The 23,218-nt window shown below is 54.0% G+C and overlaps 1 protein-coding gene across 2 annotated transcripts in view; it reads right to left on the reverse strand.

Moving 5' to 3' along the window:
- Nucleotides 1–10,021: 10,021 nt before the first annotated feature.
- Nucleotides 10,022–23,218, reverse strand: part of LRRC20 (leucine rich repeat containing 20) — an 84,954-nt gene continuing 71,757 nt past the window's right edge. For both annotated transcript variants that reach the window (XM_038534211.1, XM_038534212.1), the window contains one exon: nucleotides 10,022–12,550. In XM_038534211.1, the coding sequence (XP_038390139.1) occupies nucleotides 12,396–12,550 (155 nt within the window). In that variant the 3' untranslated portion in view covers nucleotides 10,022–12,395. The remainder of the gene's footprint in view (nucleotides 12,551–23,218) is intronic.

The following is a 23,218-nucleotide window of genomic DNA, read 5'->3' on the forward strand; positions in this document are numbered from 1 at the left end:
CCCGGGCCGGGGCCGGGCGGAGGCGGGGCGGGGGGCGGCGTGCGGCCGCGGGGCCCAGCCGGTCGCGGGGTCTCGCTCCCCTCGGGGCTCCGAGCCCGCCCCGCCGCCTCCCGCCTCCCGCCTCCCGCCCGCCGCCCGCCGCCCGCCGCCCGCCGCCCGCTGCCCCGCGCCTCCCGGGGCGCCAGCGAGGGGGGGGCTCGCGCGGCGCCGTCGCCACGGCAACCGGCACGCCTGTGCCCGCCGCAGCGCCCCCTGCCCGCCGCCCCCCGTGTCCGCAGGGGCCCTCCGAGGTGGGGGGCACGCCCCGCTCCCTGCCCCGCAGCCCGGGCGCCCCTCCTCGCCCCGCCCCGCTGTCCGGGACCCCGGCCCTCCTGAGAAGGGCGGGAGAGGGGCGCCGGAGGGCGGAGGGGTCCCCCACCACCCGCGCCAGCTCAGCGAGGGCCGTGGGGACGCTGTGTCCCGGCTTGGGGAGCGGCGGGCCCGGGCGTTCGGCGCGGTCCCTCCCCCGCCGGCAAGTTTCTAGGGCCGCACCCGCCTCAGGCTCCGCGTTCGTAACGAGGTGCCAAAGCTCCTGCCCAGCACCCAGTAGATGCCCCACAAATGGTCCCTGGAGCTGCACGGGAGGCACCTCCCTCCCGTTACCCGAGCCGCCGTCAAGCCCCCAACAGCCGCCGCCAGAGACTCTTGTCACTGGAAAGAAGATCCTAGGTTCCAGGCAGCGGAGAGGGAGTGAACGGCCCCGCTCCTTTACTGGGGGTGCGGCTTAGACCCAGAGTTCTGAAGAGAAGCTTGCAATCCAGCTCGGGCCTAGGTTCCCTCCAGCTGCTCCTCTGCCCTGAGTGGGGGGCAGTCTCAGAGCTCGAAGGCCTTAGAGGGGTCTAAGGGGTCTAACTCCATCCTGGGGTCTGGATCCTAAAGCCCAGCAGTGGGTACTTCTGCCTCTAATCACCCTCTCTTTGCCCGGGATGGCCCAGAAACAGCAGGAGGGAGTCCACCCTTCTGCAGGCCAAACATCTGATTTTCTTTGGCCCTTTTTCTTCCGTGGCCTCCCTCAGGATTATCTGTAAAACGGGACTTTTTTTTTTTTTTTAAGATTTTATTTATTCATGAGAGACACAGAGAGAGGGAGAGAAGCAGAGACACAGGCAGAGGGAGAAGCAGGCTCCCTGCAAGGAGTCTGATATGGGACTCGATCCTGAGACCCCAGGATCACACCCTGGGCCAAAGGCAGGTGCTAAACCGCTAAGCCACCCAGGGATCCCAAAACGGGACTATTAATAATCCCTATCTCCCAGAGTCACTGCAAAGATTAAAGGAGTTACTCTATGTAACACACTTGGAATAGTGCCTGGCACATAGTAAGTGCTCTGTACATCTTGGGTATTCATACCATGACTGTCTGGAGTCCACCACAGTTCTTAGGGTACCTCTGACGGTCAGGACCCAGACCTCTGACGGTCATGAAGCCCCCTTGACCAGGGCAGAGTTAGAACACCGCCATAAAATCTGTATAGCCCAGCACTGCCATTCGATGTAGGTGTGACTTTGGGAAAGTCATATAACCTCCTTGTGCCTCAGTTTCCCCTGATCTACAAAATAGGGATAATAATAGTAACCACCATAAAGTCAAGCACTTAAACAGTGCCTGGCACATAGTAGATGCTCAAGAAATATGAGCTGTAAGTATGTGGGCACTAGGCTTTGAATAATTCAATCTCACTTTTTCACTTTTCTCCCCCTCATTCTTCCCTATTCTCCTGCCTTTCACCTTTCCTTAGCAGCCACATCATCCTAGGGCATTGACTTAGGCTTGTGGCCAAGTTCCCTCGCTCCTTTTTTAATTTGAAAGGTTCTAGATCATAAAGCCTCTTTTTCTTCCTTCTGCCTCCCATTCTACAGACTTCTTTCTTCCACCTTTATACAGTGCCCAAGTACATGGACATGCCCGAGCACCACACAGGACATACTCTGTGGGTCTAGCCTCTGAGGAGCAGGGAGGGCAGTGGCACGGATGGAAAGACCTGCGTGTGAATTCTTCCTCCAGCACCTATCACCTGTGTGACCCAGGTGTCAAGCCCTCTGACTTAATTTTCCCCATCTGTACAATGGGATTCCTGTTCCTCATCTCAAGGCTGCTGTGAAGATTGAAAGTCAAGTTCCCATAATACAGTGCCCTTCCTTATTCCCCAAAGCTATGGGTAGAGTCCAGATAGACTGGGTAAGATCTTTCCATGCAGTTTTTTTTTTTAATTGTCTCCAGGGGATCCCTGGGTGGCTCAGCGTTTGGGCACCAGCCTTCGTGTCTCTGCCTCTCTCTCTCTCTCTGTGTGTGTGTGTGTGTCTCTCATGAATAAATAAATAAAATCTTAAAAATAATAAAATAAAATAAAAATTGTCTCCTTTCACTCTCCTCCTTACCCCAAAGGGGCTCCCAGGAAACCTGAGGGATCTCAATGTCCTTTTTTTTTTTTTTTAAAGATTTTATTTATTTGACAGAGAGAGCACGCACACAAGCAGGTAGAGCAGAGCAAGAGGGAGAGCAAGAGGGAGAAGCGGGCTCCCAACAAGGGGCTCAATCCCAGGACCCTGGGATCATGACCTGAATCAAAGGCAGAGGCTGAACCAACTGAGCCACCCAGGTGCCCCTAAACGATTAATTTTATTTATTTTTTATTTTATTTTTATTTTATTTTATTTTATTTTATTTTATTTTTAAACGATTTATTTTAGATCACACCTTCCTCCTGGGTCCACCTGACTGCAGGGCTGGGGTACTTCCCAATGCTGAACTGTGGATCCAGAGCCCTTCGGACAAGCAAGGCACCACTGCTCCTATTTTGCAGGGGAAGCCATTGCACTACCCAGTGGCTGACCCAACACCGCACAGCTGGACGGTGGCAAAAAAGAGGAGGAACTCTCTTCCAGACTTCCTGGGCATTTGCCCTGCTGCCCCCACCCCAGCCTGCTCTCAAGGTTCTTGGCCTTCTGGGAGCATCTGAGAAACTGCAGGTGTAGTCACCCAGGGCACAGAAGGTGGAGGTGTGGAGGCCGAGAAAAATTAAGGCCATTCCACCTGAAGTTTAGCATTAGCACAAGTACAGCCATTTTAGGCCCCTGGGAATAAGAGCTGAACTTCACAGGAAAAACTGCAGAATGTCCTCAGCAGGGAATCCCATATCAGAAAGACAATAAAGCTCAGAATGCCCTCGGCAGAGAATCCCATATCAGATCTTAAGAAACTACCCCCACCCTTTCCCCCATATTGGAATGGAAAAAATTCCTCCACCCCTTCTGAAGGTCCCCTAGACCAGCCCATAAAAAACCCAGCTGTAACCCGCTTCGGGATCCAAGCCCCTGCTCTGCTGTGTGGAGTACACTTGGACCCAAGCTCGAGCTTGTAAATAAACCCTTGTGTACTTGCATCGGTGTCGGCTCCTTGGTGGTTTCTCGGATTTGCAATCTTGGGCACAACAGAGGTCCACCCCCTCCTTGCCCTGCAGGGCTCTGACTGCCCATTCTGGCCAAACTCTTGTCCGGGTGCCTCATCCTCATGGGATTGCTCCCCATCCCAACCTACCTCCATTAGCTGTGACCTGGGGATTCTTCTCCAGAAAGCCCCACTATCCAGGAAACTGATTTGCATCTGAAAAACTGGGAACCAAGAGGTGGCTGGAGGGCAGTGGGATTGTAATGGTCCTTGAGGGCAGTGGGATTGCAAAGGTCCTTGACCGGAGAAGAGCCTTCGGTGCTGAAGAATGGATGTAAACACCTGCTTGGAGATGGGTCTAGAGGGAGCAGGGGAGGAGGTAGAAAGCAATCTTCTTAGAATCAAGCTTTCTGGGGGGCAGTGAGGGAGGTCAAAGGGGACAATTGCATGATTCGAGGACTGCCTTTCTCTTTGGAGGTTTAACATCTTGGTCACAGTGGGTATGGCTGGAATAGACATGAGCCCCTTCTCTCAGCCGGGTCGGAGGTGTGTTTGGAGATGCCTGAGAGGGTTGGTAGGAGCTGAGGGAGGGTTGGCATGAAGCTACGGAGGGCCCTGTGGCAAACCTCCCCGGTGGTGGGAAAGCCAAGTGCCTCCGATGGGAGTCCCAGTCTCTCTCTCTCTCCTTGGCTGGAAATGGAAAGGCACTTGGGCCTTTGAAGCAAGGAAGGCCGGTGGCAGAGCCATCATTTTCAAAAGGCTCAAATCCACAGGGAAGGGGAAGGGGACTCAGCCTGGTGGCGATAGGGTGGCTGGGAGGCAGAGCCCAGCCCACTGCTGGAGTCATCAGCATCTATTTGGTGGTAATGGGCGTCAGGAGGTGCCCCTCCTCCCCAGCCAGCCTCCGAGGAGCACTTCCTCCAGAATGCTTTCAAATGCTTATTAGTGAGCTCTCCCCAAGGAAGGAGGCCAGAGTTGTTATCTGCATTTATAAATGACAAGGAGGGCTCCGAGGACTGACTCACTTCCCCAGCACAGCCGGGGCAGCACAGTTGTGGAGGAGAGGCTGGTAGGGGGGAGCGCTAAGCAGAAGAGCTCCCTAATGTCAGGGCCCTGTGGGGGCCCCAGAAAGAACCCAGGGGCAGGAGCCAGGAAACCTGCGCATTGGTCTGGGCCCTGCCCCTGGCTCCCTGCTCCTTCTTGGGCAAGTCACTCTGGGTGCCCTTTGCAACAGTCCCTCTGGAACTCCGTGTCCTTCCCCATCCCTAACACAGGAGGGGTTTGGGCCAGAAGAACTTTGTCACTCTGACCTTTTACCTTGTCCTCTGGAGAACCCCAGGGAAGAAGTCTCTTCCTGAGGAGGGGGGCTGGGCGGCACCCCCAAGCAGGTCCAGCTGTCTGGCTGGGGTCCCACATTCCTGGGCTGTGGTGCTGTAGGCTTCTCGATCAAAGTGAGGTTCGGGTGAGGCCCCCCAGAGACAGGAAGGACACATGTTGGGGAAAGGTGTCGAAGCCTCTTGGGAAAGGTGCAGCTTTCTGGAGGCAGCCCCGAGGGCCTCCTGGGGGTCAGGTGGGGACTTTATATACCATTTCCCCAGGGCCCTGGACAACAAGTCTAAGAAACATGGACTCGGCTCAAAAGGCCTGGGTTTGACGGCCAAATGGTTCCTTCTGACCTTGGCCAGGTTCCTGGCTTACTCCTGCCCCCTCAGTACCCTCCTCTAGAAAAGGTACAAACAGTAGCTAGCTCATGCGATGTTGTGGGGATTAAGTGGACTAAAAAATGGGAAGCACCTGGCATAGTCACAGGCACAGGGTAAGCTGCTAGCGTATATTTTGATTTTACTGCTTTCACCTCCTCTGTTCCTCTCCCCACCTTTCTGTTCCTTTTTTGCAGCGCTGGTTACTTTCCTTTCCCTCGAGCTTTGGATCCTTTCACAGAAACCCAGAGCTGCAATCCTCTTGGTTCCGGAAACAGTCACACCCTCCCAGGGGAATCCGTTATTAGGAAATCTTACCCAAACCTAGAGAAGAGGCCAAGGTGGCACGTGCGCGCTCCCAGCGCCGGCGAACAGGCTGGCCCCTGAGAAGGCACCACTGTGGGTTGGTTGGTTCCCATGAATTAAGGGCACAGACTCTGAGAAGTTACAAGCGAACTTGTTCATTTGTGTCCAGCAGGAAAGGACGTTGGCCCCAAAGTGGCTATTTGTTGCTCTGGAAGACGCTCACGGGCGTCGGAGGCAGCAGCAGGCTGAGTCCAGGCACACTGGCTTCAGGTCCCCGAATGTTCTGGGAACCGGCCTCAGCACCCCGCTGGTTCCCTCAGTGATGGATGAGATCGAATAGAACCTTTGACCCCTGTTCATCCTATAGTAAGATGCGTGTTTTTAGCCTCTGAATATTACACGTTGGCACCACCTACTCCCCACCTGCACCCCGGGGACTTGCAGAGGATGACACAGGGTCTCAGCGGTCAAAGCCATGGCCTCAAAGCTCAACGTGCCCAAGTCACGTGAGGGTCGTGTTAAAATGCTACTCTGGGGGATCCCTGGGTGGCTCAGCGATTTAGCGCCTGCCTTCAGCCCAGGGCCTGATCCTGGAGACCCAGGATCAAGTCCCACGTCGGGCTCCCTGCATGGAGCCTGCTTCTCCTTCTGCCCGTGTCTCTGCCTCTCTCTCTCTGTGTCTCTCATGAATAAATAAATAAAATCTTAAAAAAAAAAATGGGACTCTGACTCAGAAGTTCTCGGAGGGGGGGACCTAGCATCTGCAGTCCCAGCTCGTCCCCAGGTGCTGTCGATGCTGCCGCCCGAGGACCACACTTTGGATGGCAAGGGCCCCGGCAACCTCTCAGCGTTGTGTGCAGGGCCCCCCACTCACCATCCCAACGGGTTGGAATAAGATCAGGGGAGAGCCTAATCCACAGCAGGGGGCTCCTGCTGGTGGGATTTCGGGCACAGTGGTAGGCCACTGGGGGTACTGGGGAGCTGCCCATGCTCTCGGCTGTGTGCACGAGCTAGGGGCCACGGTACGACTTGGGGGGAGGACCACGGTGAGGAAGATGTCCTCCTGCTTGTCGGTCCCCTGGTGAGACACAAGCAATCTTGTGAGAAGAAGCCTGAGCAATCTGGAGTATTCGAGGAACAGCGGAAGCGCGTGTGCCCGGAGTGCGGGGGAGGAGTGGGAGGCCCCAAGCTAGAGCCCGGACGCAGGGAAGAAAACATTAGGCTTGAGGACCATGACAAGGACTTGGCTTTCATGCTGAAGTGCCATGGAGAACGCTGCAGAACTTGGCCAGAGGAGTGGCTTAGGATTGAAGAGGATCTTCTGGGGGTGCCTGGGTGGCTGAGACAGTTAAGAGTTTGGCTTGGTTTTGGCTCGGGTTGTGATCTCAGGGTTGTGATCTCAGGTCGGTGAGATCGAGCTGAGCATTGGGCTCTGCACTCATCGAGTCAGCTTGAGATTCTCCCCCTGCCCCTCCCCCTTATGCTCTCTCTCTAAATACATAAATCATAAAAAAAATTAAAATAAAAAAATAGGGATCCCTGGGTGGCGCAGCGGTTTGGCGCCTGCCTTTGGCCCAGGGCGCGATCCTGGAGACCCGGGATCGAATCCCACATCAGGCTCCCGGTGCATGGAGCCTGCTTCTCCCTCGGCCTATGTCTCTGCCTCTCTCTCTCTCTCTGTGACTATCATAAATAAATAAAAATTGAAAAAAAAATATTTAAAAATAAAATAAAAAAATAAAAGGACCCTCTGGGCGCAATGCAGGAGAGAGAAACACTCTTCAAGGTGGGCTCTGCTTCGAGTCTGGTGTACCAGGGCTCAGGTGGGCCTGGGAACCTCTATTCTAAAATACCCAAGTAATGGACTCTGTGGGGTCCAGAGACCCAGGGCCACCCCTCACACAACTAACTCCAGGGGCTCATTCACATTGTTCTCTAGGTAACTGGTGCCGATCAGCTGGAGCGCATGGTGAGCGACATCCCCGGGGGCAGCGCAGTGCGGCAGCCCCGCAAAGGCCACCCTTGAAGGTGCCCCCACTTCAGGTGCTTCCAGTCTCCAGGAATGAGGGTGCCCGGGTCCCTTGGCTGTAAGAATTTGGGTGTACACACGTGGTGCCTCATGAGCCCAGGCTGGCCCCGAGCCAAGGCCTGGAGGGCCTCATCATCCCCAGTCATTTGGTGTCCTCAGAGGCCTACAGCGGAGCTTGAGAGATCCCCAAACTGTGAAGACAGAGTGAGCCGGGTGGGGGTGTGTGGGGGTGATGGTCAGTGTCCCACCAGCACCCAGATGTGCTCCAGGGCTGTGTGACAAACAGGGAGGCACCCAGTGCCCCCATCCAGGAGAGGTTCTTGGGAGTAAGGGCTGTGCTCACACCAGGCGGGTGTGCCAAATGGGCGTGATGCTGCTCACCCAGGGCTGCTTACCTGCGTCGTCTGCTGTTAACCCCCCTCTGGTATTAGGGAAGGCAGGCAGTGGTGGCGCCCATTCCATAGATGAGGAGAGTAAGGCTGAGGATGAGCAACATGTGAGCTGGCGAAAGCCGTCCTTTCTCCTGTTTGAGCTGGCCTCTCGGTTGTGACCCCAGCTCTGCTCCTTCCAGGCCCCTGCTAACCATCCCTCTCCCCCAACCCCCAATAACCCTGTTTCCGCATCTGCACAGCGGGGCACTGCTAACAGTAAAGGAGAACCTACACCTCCCTGCCCAGTGCTGCTCAACAGCAGGAGCTCAGTGGAACGTTCTTGCTTGGCCCTAAAGCAGCTGGGCTAATGGCCCTTTTCTGAGGAAGGGGTCTGGCCCACCTGGCCCTGAGACACAGGTCCGCAGCCTGGCCTGGCTGCTCCTGGGCCCCGAGTCATGTGCTGTCCCAGGCCTGCACTTCTGACCTGGTATTTCTCAGAGACTGAGAACCAATACCCCTTGTGCGTGGTGAGGGACGGTAACCAGACTTCCTGGGGTGCTCTTTTCACAGTACACGCATGCACTGAATCACTCTCTTATACACTTGAAGAGCTGAAGCTAATATAATGTCATGTCAATTATATCTCAATAATCATTAAAAAAAAAACCCCAACCCTCTGCTCCCACACTGCACACTGTCTACACTGCTAACACTTGGTTATATCCTCGTCTTCTTCAGCGTAAGGGCACCATTCCAAAAAACTCTCGCCCAGGAAGTAATAAAAGTTGTAAATACCTTTATTGTTCATTCTGGGCGCTTTGAGAATCATTTAAAGGAAAAATGGCTCAGCTCTTTAGAAAATACCTTCAAAAGAAAGTGTATAGCTTAAGACTCTTCAAATTCCTTGCCTCAAAATGCCCCCTGGCTGCACCCACCCATCCTAAACCAGAGGATAGGGATCCCCGGGGGGCTCAGCGGTTTAGCACCTGCCTTTGGTCCAGGGTGTGATTCTGGGGTCCTGGGATCGAGTCCCGTGTCGGGCTCCCAGCATGGAGCCTGCTTCTCCCTCTGCCTGTGTCTCTACCCCCCCCCCCCCACCGTGTCTCTCACGAATGAATAAATATCTTTTTTTTTATTGGAGTTCAATTTGCCAACATATAGCATAACACCCAGTGCTTATCCCATCAAGTGCCCCTGTCAGTGCCCGTCACCCAGTCACCCCCACCCCCCAAATAAATAAAATTCCTTAAAAAAATAAAAATAAACCAGAGGATAACCTTCATCCAGTCTTGGTGAAGGTGTCCATCCTCCACTGCACTGAAAGCCCACGCACCACACCCTGATATTTAACTACTGTGACTCTGTCCTCCCACAGGGACACGCTATTCGGACTGTCTGGAGGCAGGGCTTCCTTTGCCATGAGGAATCTCGAGTTCTGTCTTAATGGGCCAACGTGGTGCTATTTTGGAGAGCCAGGGTTTGACCAGAAGAAACAGAGTCCTGTGCCTGAGCTTTGGGATGAGGATGGGCAGCCTGCGTCCAGGCTAATCCGCAGGGGCAGTTACAGCAGGGTCCCAGATTCGAGGTTCTTCGGGGTTCTTCTGGTGCAGCCCCTTCACAGACAGGAAACGGCCCGGAGAGGGAAAGGGATTTGTCTAACTCAGCACTAGCTAGGGTTGTTCCAAGATTAAAGGAGTTAAGCTGTGCCACAGGCCTAGGCACCGCCTGGTGCCCACTAAACTGTTCAGTACACAAAGATAACGGAGCGTGTGGCCTAAAACCCAAGACAAACTCGGCTGGCCCTTCGGATGGAGAAAACCAAACTCCGAACTCGAGCAGGCGTCGACCATCCGGAGTGCTGGCCCCACCCGGTGTCTGATTCTGCAGAGCTGGGCTGGGACGGGGAATTTGCACGGCTGACCAGTTCTCTAGGTGCTCCGCGGCTGCTGGTCCAGAGACGTCTGCCTGAGAACCACAGACCCTGAGGAATCCATTGCTAAGGTGTAATTTCTGGCTGCCCTGCAATGGCAGGGTTCTAGGGCCTCGGCACCCACCTGCTAATATTCTGAGTATCACCCCAGAGGGTGCCTTTTGACCTCAAGCTTTCAATAAGAGAGGCAGCCCCTCAGGTGTGACCCCCAGGCTCCTGGAGGTCTGTGTGGAAAGAATGAATCGAGCACCAAGCAGGCAGATGAAACCAATGCGTTCTTTATTGCAGACTGAAGCTAAGGGCTCATTTACACGGTGGGCTCTGATCTGGGGGCTTCTCTTACTGCCCAAGCTTCCCAGACAGGCAAGGGCAAACTCCCCAAGCAGAGTAGAAAACAACTTCCAGAAGCAACCCCTTCAGAGAGCCTCATGTGAGGACCTGGGGAAGCAGGACTGGGTGTGCAGAGGGTAACCAGAGAGCCAGTGTCCCGAGGGCCAGGCAAAGCCAACCCTCATCTGGTGACTTCAGGTCACTCCCTTCGCTGCAAGAGTCCCGCAGACTCTGAAAAGATCTAAGAGACCCAGGGTGTCCTGGGGCTGGTTTAGGGAGAGGGGCCTGGAGTAGCAGGGGGAGGGCTGAGAACCTCCATCCTCTACTCCAAGGATATCCCCTGGGTCAGCCCTAGGCCCTGGCTTCTCAAACGGTAAAGTGCTTCTAGGAATTACCCAGGGATCTTGTTGAAATGCAGGTTCTGATTCTGGAGGTCTAAGGTGGGTCCTGGATTCTGCATTTCTAACAAGTTCCCATGGATGCCAGTGCCACACTTTGAGTTGTAGGGCTCTGGCCATACAGTGCCTTTGTGCAAGAAAAGTGCACCTATTCTTTGACAAGGAGTAACCCCACTCCGGGACACCGGGTGGGTGGGGCCAGGCCAGCCTGGACTGGGCCATGGTTCCCACTTGTCCACAGTTGAGCCCTGCAGCACTGAAGATCCATCCGGACCTCCTTGCCCTGCAAAGCCCTTTCCCAGAGCTTGGTGAACCAGGCCTTATGACACAAGAGAGTAAATACAGCATCTCTTGGGGCACTGAGCAGTGATGGGCCAACCAATGGTCCAACCTGTTGGTCCTTGCCAAGAGACAAGGCGTCTGGGCAGGGGCAGGCTCCAGGGCTGGGGAGGAGAGAAGGAACACAGCATTCTGATAAGGGTCTGGGCTGGGAGAGGCTTAACCCTGGGAGTAGAAGAGTGGCTACTGGTGCATGGATGTAGGGTTGGGTGGCCTGGCCTGTCTCTCATGTCCTGGGGCCTCAGGTGTCTCCCACAGACCAAGACAAAGGTCCAAGCCAGGTGGGTTCTGGGCTCTGAGTCCGCTTGCTCCACAGATGAGAAGGTGGGAGGTGGATACTTGGAGGGATCAAGAAGTCAGGAGTTCTCCAAACCCACAGATATTATCAGAAAGCAAGAACCCTAGGCCCTTTCCTCGTAGGAAACCAGTTGTCCCAGTTTGCCAGGTACTGTCCCAGTGGGAGCACTGAGGTCCTGTGTCCTGGGAAACCCTCAGTCATCCCAGTTGAATGGGGTTGGTTGGTAGCCCCATGGCCTGGCCACATCCCAGACTCCAGATGGAGGGCCCAGAAATGACTAGGTCATCAGGGCTTTGGGTGGAGGCTTGGGAGCTGGCCAGCCACAAATCCAATGGTCCAAAGTGCCCCCAGCTGGACCAATGAGGAGGCAGCCAGGCTGCGGCCAATCACCTGTCCCAGAGCCATAGGCACAGTCGGCTTTGCTTCTCTTGGGCCACCTCTCCCTCGGCTCAAGGGGTGATGCAGGCACACCTGGTCTGTCCTGAGGCACACTCAGAACTCTTTACCCCGCTGATATCTTCATCTTGAGGAAGGACAGAGCCGACCTGATTTGCTCCTCTGGTTTCCTGGCCTGATGGGCCTTGGGCTCCTCTATAAACCTTCTCAGCCCTGGCTAGAGCACAGGGCCACACTCTCTCCATAACTTTCCCACAACTGCTGGTTCAGGCTCCTGCCAATCCAGAGACCCACAGGGCCGAGGATGGGTCCCGGTAGAAGGCCTCATGCGGGTCAATCCTCAGGAAGCAATAAACAGATGGAGGTTGTCTTCTATTCCTCTCAGGCCAGTGGCTGGCTTTCGGCACCAGAAACAAGGCCTCGAACCCCACAGTGGCCCAGAAAGCGCTTGGCAATGGCCATCTGTGAGCTCAGATGGTGCCTGATGGTTTGAAGGTAACTTGAAGGCATGTGTTGCCCAAAAAGCCTCCAAGGAGCTCAAAGGAGGCAAAGCCCCCCCACCCCCACTGCCCCTTTTCCCAAATAACAAGGCTCGGAGAGGGTGGGGGTCTGCCCAAATGTGAACAGAAACTGTGCGTGCCCAGCATCCGGGCTCTGGCCCCACCTGGCCCCCTCCTCCTGGGCCCCCTACTGCTCTAAGCTATCTATCTCGGACCAGCTGCACCCCCTCCCACCACGTGTGCTCTTTGGCCCACCCGCCCCCAGCCACCCCCCCAGGCTTGGCCTCCCATGGGCCTGTGGGATGCCCTCCCCTCAGGGTGCCAGCTCAGGTGGCCTCTGTCCCTTGCTGGGTGGGCATGAGGAGGGAGGCCTAAGGTGGGGGGGCCCGGGCGCCCTCAGGAGACATGAGCATGTCAAACTTGATGAGTGGCGGAGCGATGACGCGCACCTCAGCGCTCAGGGGGTTGAAGCGGAGGTTGATGCTGCGCAAGGCGGGCATGGCGGCCAGCTTCTCCACGGGCACATCTGTGGGGGAGAGAGGGCAGGTTGGGGGGCCAGCAGGCAGAGAAGGACAGGGAACAGGAAGACGCTGCTACAGCTCTCCACTGCCCACTGCATGTGGGGCTTCGCTGCAGGCACCCAGCCCAGGGTGGGGGGGCCCTGGGGACCACCACACCACTACAACCACATTCAGGGAAGCATCCCCCCAAATACAGCTAACCATGGGGATTTCCATTTATCCCAGCACGGCCACTCCTGGGTAGAATTGGAATAAGGGAAAACAGGTTCTTGAAGACTTGGGCACAAACATCCCCCACAGCGCTACTCCCAGCAGCCACGTGTCCAGCCACAGGTAAGCGGATAAACTCAGTGTGGTTCTAGCCAAGCAGCAGAGTATTACTCAGCCAGGAAAGGGAATGAAGCCTTGGTACGTGCCCTGGATCCCAAAAACATTATGCTGAATGAAAAAAGCCAGATCCAAAAGTTAACACGGCGTAGGATTCCATTTGTAGGAAACGTACAGAACGGGCTACTCCATGAGGCAGAGGGTAGATGAGGGGTTGCTGGGGGCTGGGGAATGGGAGTGGGGTCTCCCTTGGGGTGAGGAAAGTACTTTGGAACTAGGTAAGGCGATGGCTGCAGAACACTGTGAATGCACTAAATCCCATTGAACTGTACACTTTAAAATGGCTGGTTTTATGTTACATGAGTTTTGCCTCCATTAAAAGAAAGAAAAAAACAGAACAAGGCAGCAGCTGCGTGAGGTCTTGCTAACACTGTACAGCATCTCATACCTAAACTTTAGGACCACTCAGTCTTTGGATCAGGTCCCTCTAGGTCACGGTAACCGCTGTGAGCCTAAAGCAAATTCCTAACCTTCATCATCTTACAGGCTAGATCTACCTCACAGGGTTGCTCAAGGATGGATGGGAGAGTATAGGCACCTGCACAGTACTCCGTGGCCATCGGATACGACGACTGAAGGGAACCGAGGCCAGAGAAGTTAAATAACTTGCTTAAGGCCCCAAACTCATAATGAGCAGAGCCCAGGTTGGAATCCAAGTTTTTTTTTTTTTTTTTTAATTTATGATAGGCACACAGTGAGAGAGAGAGAGAGAGGCAGAGACACAGGCAGGGGGAGAAGCAGGCTCCATGCACCAGGAACCCGACATGGGATTCGATCCCGGGTCTCCAGGATCGCGCCCTGGGCCAAAGGCAGGCGCTAAACCGCTGCGCCACCCAGGGATCTCCCAGAATCCAAGTTTTCAAAAAGAGTGCAAGAGTCCACGGGGGGAAGGGGCCAGGCTGGACACAGAGGGGGCAGCTGGGCTAGGGCTTGAAGGGTGGGCAGGATTGAATGAGGGGAGAGGGCACTTGTGGCTGGAGGGAAGTAGAGGCCAAAGAGTAGGGACAGGATGCCAGACCAAGAGCTGGGGGCAGCAGGAGAACTGGAAGGTTCTGTCAATGGCATCTAGAATGGCACCGTCCAGGCCCAGATCCTGAGAGTGCAGTCGTCTTTTTTTTTTTTTTTTTTTTAAGATTTTATTTATTTATTTATGAGAGACACAGAAAGAAAGAGTGGCAGAGACATAGGCAGTAGAAGCAGGCTCCATGCAAGGAGCCTGATGTGGGACTTGATCCTGGGACTCTAGGATCACGCCCTCGGCCAAAGGCAGGTGCTCAACCGCTGAGCCACTCAGGGATCCCCATGAGGGTGCAGTCTTGCAGGGAGTTTAGAACACCAAAGCCTGGAGGACCTCTCAGCCCATCTGGGCCCAGGGAGACCTGTGGGACAACCAAGCTGTGCTTCTGTTCCCCACTTTGGACCACCATGTGGCGGAGTCTCTACTTAGGAGTGTGCATGTTGTGGTTTAGAGTGTTCTGGGCCACCTGGATTCAGATCCCAGTTCTGGCATTTTCTAGCTGTGCATCCTTGGGCAAATTAATCCAACTTTCTGTGATTCAGTTTTGTCATCTGTGGAATGGGGGAAGTAATATCACCTATCTAATGGGGCTGTTGTAAGGCTCAGAGGAGTTAATTCAAGGCTCTCAGAGCAACGGCTGGACACAAGAGCAGACGCCAACAACCAGGAGCCAATGCCATGACACAGAGGCTCAGGGCTCAGCTGCCCTGGATGCAAACATCCCCTGCACCTTGATCCAACTCTGCGAGCAGCCCATACAGCATGTGACCTCCCACCCCACCCCAGTCCAGGACAGGACCAGGGCTTCACCCCTGAGTCCTGCACAACCTCCAGCCAACAGTAATGGCAAGAACCAACTCCTCCCTCTTTTGGGTGCCTTGCATTGGGAAGATGGAGGGTTTTCTGTTTTTGTGCTTGTTTTGTTTTTAATTTTTGACCACTTTGGCATGTTATATGCATATTTTTAACTTAGGTAAATGGTACTTTGTTATAGATCTCATTCTGTTGTTTTGTTTTTTTTAATAAGCACTGAAAAATTTTTTGAGATATACGTACAGCAACATGCCTCAAATAGGTAAATTACAAATAGATAATACAAATAGGTAAATACTCCGGTGACCAGATCAGGCTATGATACACTTCAAGGATTCCCCTAGGGCTCTCTTGTGCCTCTTTCTCGTTAATCCCTCCTTGGCTTTTCTCACCACTGATTCACTTGCCTGCTCTTGAACTTAATACAAGTGGAACCTACTTGTATGTCTCGCTTTAGACCTTTAGTGTAACAATTTTACACTTGGGGACATTTTAAATATAATTTTCTCAAGTTACTCTTTTTACCTTTTTACTTGGAAATAATGTCTTATAAAAAGCTGCAAAGGTAAAACCCGTACAGAGAACACCACATAACCTTTCACCAAGATTCACAAATTGTTAGCATTTTACCCTCTTTGCTTTATCATTTGTACCTGCTGCGCCTTCTCTGGACACAGACACACAGACACACATACACACTTTTTTCCTGAATTATCTGAGGATAATATACATATGCCATGGCCCTTCATCCTTATTTCACTGTGTATTTCCTTTTTTTTTTTTTTTTAAGATTTTATTTACTTATTCATGACAGACAGAGAGAGAGAGAGAGAGGCAGAGACACAGGCAGAGGGAGAAGCAGGCTCCATGCAGGGAGCTGGACATGGGACTTGATCCCAGGTCTCCAGGATCAGGCCCTGGGCTGAAGGCGGCACTAAACCCCTGAGCCACCCGGGCTGCCCTCACTGTGTATTTCCTAAGAATAAAGACATTCTCTGCCATAACCACAGCTATGGATTTTGTAAGTTGATAGAACCCTTACCTAACATATGGCACATATTTCAGTTTTCTCAGGTGGCCTAATCATGTCTTTTCTAGCAACCCCCTCCAGTACAGGATCCAGCGGTCACATGTTGTCCTGTCTCCTTGTACTCCTTTCTGTCTTTTGTGACACTGACATTTTGGAAGAATATCAGGACCATCATCTCTGTCTTTTTAATAGAGTCCCATGTTTTGGGACGCCTGGCTGGCTCAGTCGGTATAGCAAATGACTCATGATCTCAGGGTTGTGAGTTTAAGCCCCAAGCTGGACGTGGAGCCTACTTAAAAAAAAAATCCTAGGGGCAGCCCAGGTGGCTCAGCGGTTTAGCACCACCTTCAGTCCAGGGCGTGATCCTGGAGTCCCGGGATCGAGTCCTGGGATCGAGTCCCACGTTGGGCTCCCTGCATGGAGCCTGCTTCTCTCTCATGAATAAATAAAATCTTAAAAAAAAAAATTGTAAAAAAAAAAAAAAAGAGCCCCACATTTTGTGGTTGTCGGGAGCTTCCCCATGATGAAAGACTGCCGAGGTGGTAGGTCTAGGGGTATCACACCCGAGGCACACAGTATCCCATCCCTGTCCCTCCTCATACGTGATGTTAACTGTCATCACCCAGTCCAGGCATTAATTTCTCCACTGTGTAATTACTGTTTTGTTTTTTCCCTCCTTTGTAACTTAAAAGAAGTCTGTGGGGACACACTTTAAGAGCCTGTAACTATCTTGCTCCTGTCAAAATTAAAATCCATCACCCCTAGATTTAACTCCTGCTGATTCTTGCCTAATCTGCTGCAAATTGACCTTCCAACTCCTGCAGCACCTTAGCATTTTACTGTAGGCAAGAGCCTTCTCTTCTCTCCCATTTATCTAATGGACTCTCATATTTCTAGCGGCTTATAGTTCCTTGCTGTATTTCATCATTTTAGTGCTCAAATTGCCCCTGATCCAGCTAGCGGGAGGCCCTCTAATCTGGCTCCAGGGTCTTGTGATGAACCCCGCTTCCCCCCACTTTAGATGCACTTCCTGACTTTGCAATAAGGCTCATCTCAAAGCTTTGCTGCCCCAGCCCCTAGCATCAGCCATCAGGAAGTCCTGCTTCCTCTCAGTGAGAAGGGTATAGGGCCAATACTAACAGTGCTGGTGACCAAACCATGTTTTACAAGCCACCCAGGAGGCCCAGTGTACATCTGATCTATCTGCTTTGGACTGCTGCCTAGAACACCATCCTGTGTCCTCCCACACTCTCCCTCTCTACTGTGCCAGTGATGGACAGCCAGGTGGCCTCTGTCCTTAAGGGTCGGTGTGACAATGTCTTTGGGTGTATGCCCAGTAGCAGAGTTGATTGCTCTGTCAAAGGATATGTGTGTATACTTCATCTAATTGATCTCTAGAGGGACACCTGGATGGCTCAGTGGTTAAGCTCTGCTTTTGGCTCAGGGCATGAGCCTGGAGTTCAGGGATCGAGTCCCACATCGGGTTCCCTGAGGGGAGCCTGCTTCTTCCTCTGCCTATGTCTCTCTCTCTCTTGCTCTCTCTCTCTGTGGGTCTCTCATGAATAAATACATTTTTAAAAAATTGCTCTCTAGAAACCATGCTGAGTCTATGAGGAGCTCTAGCCACCCTAGTTTCAGAACTTTCAAATGAGGCTGCCCCAGGTCTGCCCGCCCCAACCTCCAGGCTGATGAGTCCTTGATCTTCAGCAAGAGTTCCATGTGTTCTTCTCTTCCCATTGCCCTGGAGTTGCCCAGTGAGGGGTGGGCAGTACCTGGGGCTCCACGGCCCAGGGAGAGGGTGAGCAGGACCCACATTGGGCTCTGCTGCCCCCCTTTGGAAAACTAAAGTGCTTCCACAATGGAATCCTCTGAAGACATCTATTCCCCTCCTTTGTGGACTTGGTGAGTGGGACATGGCTACCTCCTTGCTCTTCCAGGAGAAGGGAAGGGGAGGCCTGTCACTCAAGTTTACAAAGCACTTCCATATTTGATCCTTCCCAGAGCCATGGAGTGGAGCACCACAGGGGCTCCTCAACCCACTTTACAGATGAGGCAACTGATGCCCCGGGGCTGCTTGCTCATTCACAGCATCCACCCAGCACTTAGAGTCCAAACGGAGCATCAGCTGATGCTTGTTGTGGGAGGGGAGAAAGCAACTCAGAGGCCTTAAACCTGCATCAGTTGGTGATAGGGTACCCATGGTGGCGGGGGGGGGGGGGGGGGGGGGGGAGGGGGGGGGGGGAGGGGGGGGCTCTTCCCTCCAAAGCCATCTGCCCAAGGTGCTCCTAGCAAAGTGGGAGTTTGCAGCCATTTGGGATCTCTGCCAGTGGGTCAGTGGTTTTTGTTTAACCAGTGAACATTGAGGGCTTGGTGACCTAAGCTCTTTAAGTTTCTAGATCCTCACAGCAGTCCTGTAGCTGAGTACCATCTTCTCCCCATTCCTTAGATGAGGAAAATAGTGGAGAGTTTGGTAGCCTGGTCGTGGTCACACCCATGGAAAGTGCTAGAGCTAGGATATGAAGCCAGGGCCGGCTGGCTTGAGTCCGTGCTTCTCATGCACCCTCCCACTGAGTTAGGGACAAATGGAGCTAGGCAGGGCTAGGCAGGGGGCCACGGAATCAGGCTCACGAAAATCCCAAAAATTTGGAGATGAAAGGAAACCAGAGATATATAAACCAGACCATCCTGTCCCAGGTGCCAGAGGTGGGGTCTTGTTACAACAGCTACTTGTGACCAACAAAGAATTACCCAAAAAGGACCTTAAAAAGGAAGTAAGCCATTAAAGGTGTTATCATTAGTCCTTACTCAATGGTGATATCAATAGATATGTTAAAAGATTTAGGTTCCCAGGTTGGCTTTCAATAAAAGACCAACCTTACAAGCCCTCAGTGGCAACCCTGTTAGGACCCATCTCACTTCTGAGAGCTTTCTCTCTATCTTTGCTTAATAAAGCTCTACTGCTTTATTCAATCTCCTTTGTCAGCGAGATTCATTCTTCGCCTCTGTGAGAGAAGAACCAAGCTCTCCTGTATCACCACCTGGCCCTCCAGCCTGGAATCCCACCCCCCCAGGCCTCCACCAGCCAGGAGAACCCTCCAGATTCCCTTAGTAACAGAAAACAGAAAACAGCCTTCCTGCAGGGCTCCCGGGGCTCCAGCAGGAGTGGGTGGCTTTCCGACCCTGGGCAGGTCACTCACAGCTCTCGGGGCCACCCAGCCAGGAGCAGCTCCCTCCCACAGCCCAGGGGAAGCCAGGGACACAGAATTTCTGAGCTCCCTAAGGCCCCCTCGGCAGGTGTGGCATTTTTGCTGACCTGCCCTGAGAGAAAGGGCTTCCTGGAGATTTCTCGGATTCATTCCAGAATCTTCCATGCCTCCTTGTTCTGCTCTGGGTCACAGTGCAGAACAAACCTGTCCCTTCTCGTTCATGATAACGTTTCTGAAACTTGCTGCCCAAAACGTCTTTTGGGGTGAATGCAACCCCAGAGCCTTTACTTCATGTGGTTAAGTGTCGGGGGGGTGGGGGCAGTTGGGGTAGGTGGTGGTTAGGATGCTGAACAGAGCTTTGGCATCAGAAAGAGAACTTTCCCGGTGCCTGATGGTTGCCCCAGGTGGGATCTCTGAATCTGGGCTATCTCGCCTGTGAAATGCAGGGAGACCGTGAAGGCGAGGGGATGACGAGGGGGTGCCGCGATGCCCCGCACAGTGCCCTGGCCGCCCTTGCTCCCTCTCACGGGTCTGGTCCCTGCACTGAGCCCCGCAGCCCAGCACCACCTCCGTGCCCTGGGACAAGCACCCCGGCTTCGGCTTCGGGCCCGAGGGCTGAGCTTGGCCAGCCTGGCCAGCGGGGTCGCGGAGCTCACCAGATGACACGGATGGAAGACCCAGCGCCGCAGAGGTGCTGAGCCCCAGACTTCCCTGCCGGCGCCACGCTCCCCGAGCCCCCCATGGATCTGGGAAACAAAGGCGGAAGGAAATGCAGATAAAACTAAATGTTCAGATAACCTGCAGCCCATTGACAAACACTTGAGGCCGGCAGAGTAGCCAGTTCCTCCAGGAAGCTCCTGTCTGCTGTTAATGCCTCGCCAGAGGGAAAAAGAACCTTGGCTTGACAATAGCCAGGCCTCAGCTTTCCCCAGAATCTTCTCTAGCATATGAAGATCCTTTGGAAACGTCCCTTATCTTTACTTCTTCAACCCCCACGTATGTAGACTCCTCACAACCCTGGGGCTGCAGCTCCTTCTGCCACAGGTCCTGTCTCTCTGCTTTAATAAAACCACCTTTGTACAGCGAAGACGTCTCAAGCATTTTTCCTTGGCGCCTCCGGACCCCACCGACTTCACCGACAACCCCAAACGACATCCCCCACCACTACTCAGAAAAGGTCAAAGCCCGGGACGTGGCCTCCGTGGAGAGAACCAACCTGAAAGGCCCTCAGGTACTTCCTCCTTTTCACGGCTTGCTGGTCAGGGGCTGCACAGATTATGGCAGAGGGGCCATCAGGGCTGGGCGGCAGCCGGCAACTGAGGCACAGTGGGGGGGACAAGTCTGACCCAGGCCCTGGGTGGCCGGGCTGATGCGGAGACTGAGGCCTGCTCGGTATGCGGGGGAGGCAAGTGCAGGAGTCCTGGGGCTGGAACAGGGAGCCCACCCTCATTGGCACTTTGGGGGACCAGGCTCAGAGCTCCCTGAGGTCCCAGTGTGCTTTTTTTCTGGGGCTCGGGAAGGCAGGGGTTCTTCTCTGTCCTTGAATCCCCGGGGCGGCGGGCAGGGACTGGTCAGCACAGACCGGGAAGGAGGTGGTGCCAGGGACCCGGAGCCCAACCACACTGAAGGCTCCGGTGGAGAAGGAAGCAAAGCCAGGCTTTTCCAGAACTCAGGGTTGGGAGCCGACTTCCTCCAGGGAGGGGAGGAAACGAGATGCACCGACCCCAGTCCCCACCCGCCACCCAGTGCTCTCCCCTGCTCTCGACTGTCTGCTGATGTCACGGTCCCCCCTGCCAGCAGCCTCCTCCCTACTGCTCAGTGGGCTCAGTGGGCCGGCACGGCGGGAGGGGGGCTCAAGGGGCTGCCCACCGCACTTTAGGGCTTCCACGTGAGCTGGGCCCCCATTTCTCCTGCCCCACAGCTGGGAACAAAGGGGCTCCTTAATTGGAAGCTATACCGTCTACACTAATTGGCAGCAGCTCTGTAAAGGTCATGGCCACCAACACAGCCAGCAATGGGGGTAGGGGGTGGGGGGGTGACACCAGGCTTTCTGCCCCAGATCACTCAGATAAGAAAACCCCTTTGCATTGGGCTTTGAAGAGCTAAAGTCACTTCACAGTGTATTGCAACCTGCATGTGACACAGAAGGGCATCAAGGCCCATGGGGGTGGAGCACCTTGTTTCTAACAAAAACCCATTTTGTAGATAAGAAAACAGGCTCCGATTCTTGGTGCTGACGATTCTCTAGCTCTACTCCAGCTCCCCTGAGTTTTTCAATTCAAACGAAAAGCCTGACTTTTGGGCTTCTATGTTCGACTCTCATGGTCTTGTTTAGAATCCTGCTAAATGGTTTAGCCGGAACCCTCCACCCTTGATATCTGATTGGGTTCTTCGCGCTCCACCGTCCCCCAGGTGATGTCCGCTTACCCCCGCCTGCTGCTGCAAGAAGCCTGTGAGGTCAGTTCAGCCTCACTCACCCCCTTTTGTAATTTCCATCCACTGCCGCCCATGCTGCCTTTGGGATTGAGCCTGGTTCTGCACTGAGGTCTCTTCTCCTCTGCTGCAATAGTCTTGCTTTTACAGCTTTCACTACTGCCCAGCTCTGGTTTTTCTTTGACAGGTCACCAAGACTGTGAGTGGTGAAGGCCGGACAGTTCCTGATCCCAGAGTCCTTGTGCTTCATCCTACAACACTGAGGGTCAAGGCCAAGGCCAGAGCTAGTCTCCATCCAGTGGCCCCTCCTCACCCCACAAAGGTAATCATGATGGGCAGGTTTTGCTGAGCAACTCACTAGGGCTGGACCCCGGGCTGAGGGTGACATAATCTCAACTGTCAATACAGCCTCAATTCAGAGATGGGGGCTGAGGCTCAGAGCTGCTGTCACCTCATCTCACCTGCCACTGGGGACCACTGGTCCTGACTCTGTTTCTCCAGAGGGGGTTGGACTAGGACATTCCTCTCTCTGGACTCCTGACTCCCCCATCCCCAAGGGGGAGAGTGGCCAGTGACCTACAGAGTGGCCAGGGAGGCCAGTGGCCTACAGAGTTGCTGGTGTTCATGAGAGCAGCTGGGAAGGGGGGGTGATCTTTCTGTGAGGTCCCTGCAGTAGGTCTGCTGGATGTGACATGAAGACCAGGTGCGGCCCCGCCTTGGAGCAAGTCCCCACGACTCCAGGCTTAGAGACAGCAGTGCTACTTGAGTTTCCAGCTGTCATTCCCAAATCTACTACCAGGCGGGCCTCTCCAGGGTCTGCAATGCTCTCCAAACCACTCTGCCACAGACAGTGACGGCTTCTCGGGTACAGACCTGGGAGTAGGTATAGCTCTTTGCCCTGATGTAACTGCTCAAGTCACAGACACAGCTCGGAGGAAGAAGCAATGGGGCCACCAGGCTGTCAAAACCAGTGGACTCAATGAACTGGAGCAACCAAGCTAGCAAGCATAAGCCCAAGAGGCCAAATAGAAGTTTCTGGATAAGGCTTAAAAGCACAAAATTTACACTCACAGCATCCTGATGAGAGAGAGATGGCTGGAGGGTGGAGGTGGACATGAAATGACCTGCATTTTGTGGATGGGGAAACTGAGGCTGGAAAGGTTAAGTAAGCTTCCCAAGGCCACAAGACACTCAGCAGCATGAAAGTAATAGAAGCTAATCTTTGGACTTTGGCACATGTGGAGAAGAACAGGGCCTCCAATCTCCCTTCTCCCGAGGGCCACACCCCAGTTACCATCGGGCGACGTCCTTCTCACCCTCATATTCCAGCACTAAGGCTGCCTCCTCCATCATTCCCTGTGGTCCCCAACCAAATGCCCAGAACACTTTACACCAGACACGCATCATGCATCGTGCTCTGTGCCCAGTCAGTGTGCTTGCTCACCCTGTAAATGCAACACCTAGTGCAGTGCCTACAGGGGGCTCAATAACTCTGTTGGGTGGATGAATGTTTTTAATTTTTTTTTTTATGATAGTCACAGAGAGAGAGAGAGAGAGAGAGAGAGAGGCAGAGACATAGGCAGAGGGAGAAGCAGGCTTCATGCACCGGGAGCCAGACGTGGGACTCGATCCCGGGTCTCCAGGATCGCGCCCTGGGCCAAAGGCAGGCGCCAAACCGCTGCGCCACCCAGGGATCCCTGGGTGAATGAATGAATGAATGTTTTGGCTCCTAAACTAGATTATAAGCTCCTTCAGGCTTGGCACCACTTGCCTAAGCAACTCTGAC

This window comes from Canis lupus, chromosome 4 (assembly GCF_011100685.1).
Source record: "Canis lupus familiaris isolate Mischka breed German Shepherd chromosome 4, alternate assembly UU_Cfam_GSD_1.0, whole genome shotgun sequence".
NCBI classification, from domain to species: Eukaryota; Metazoa; Chordata; class Mammalia; order Carnivora; family Canidae; genus Canis; species Canis lupus.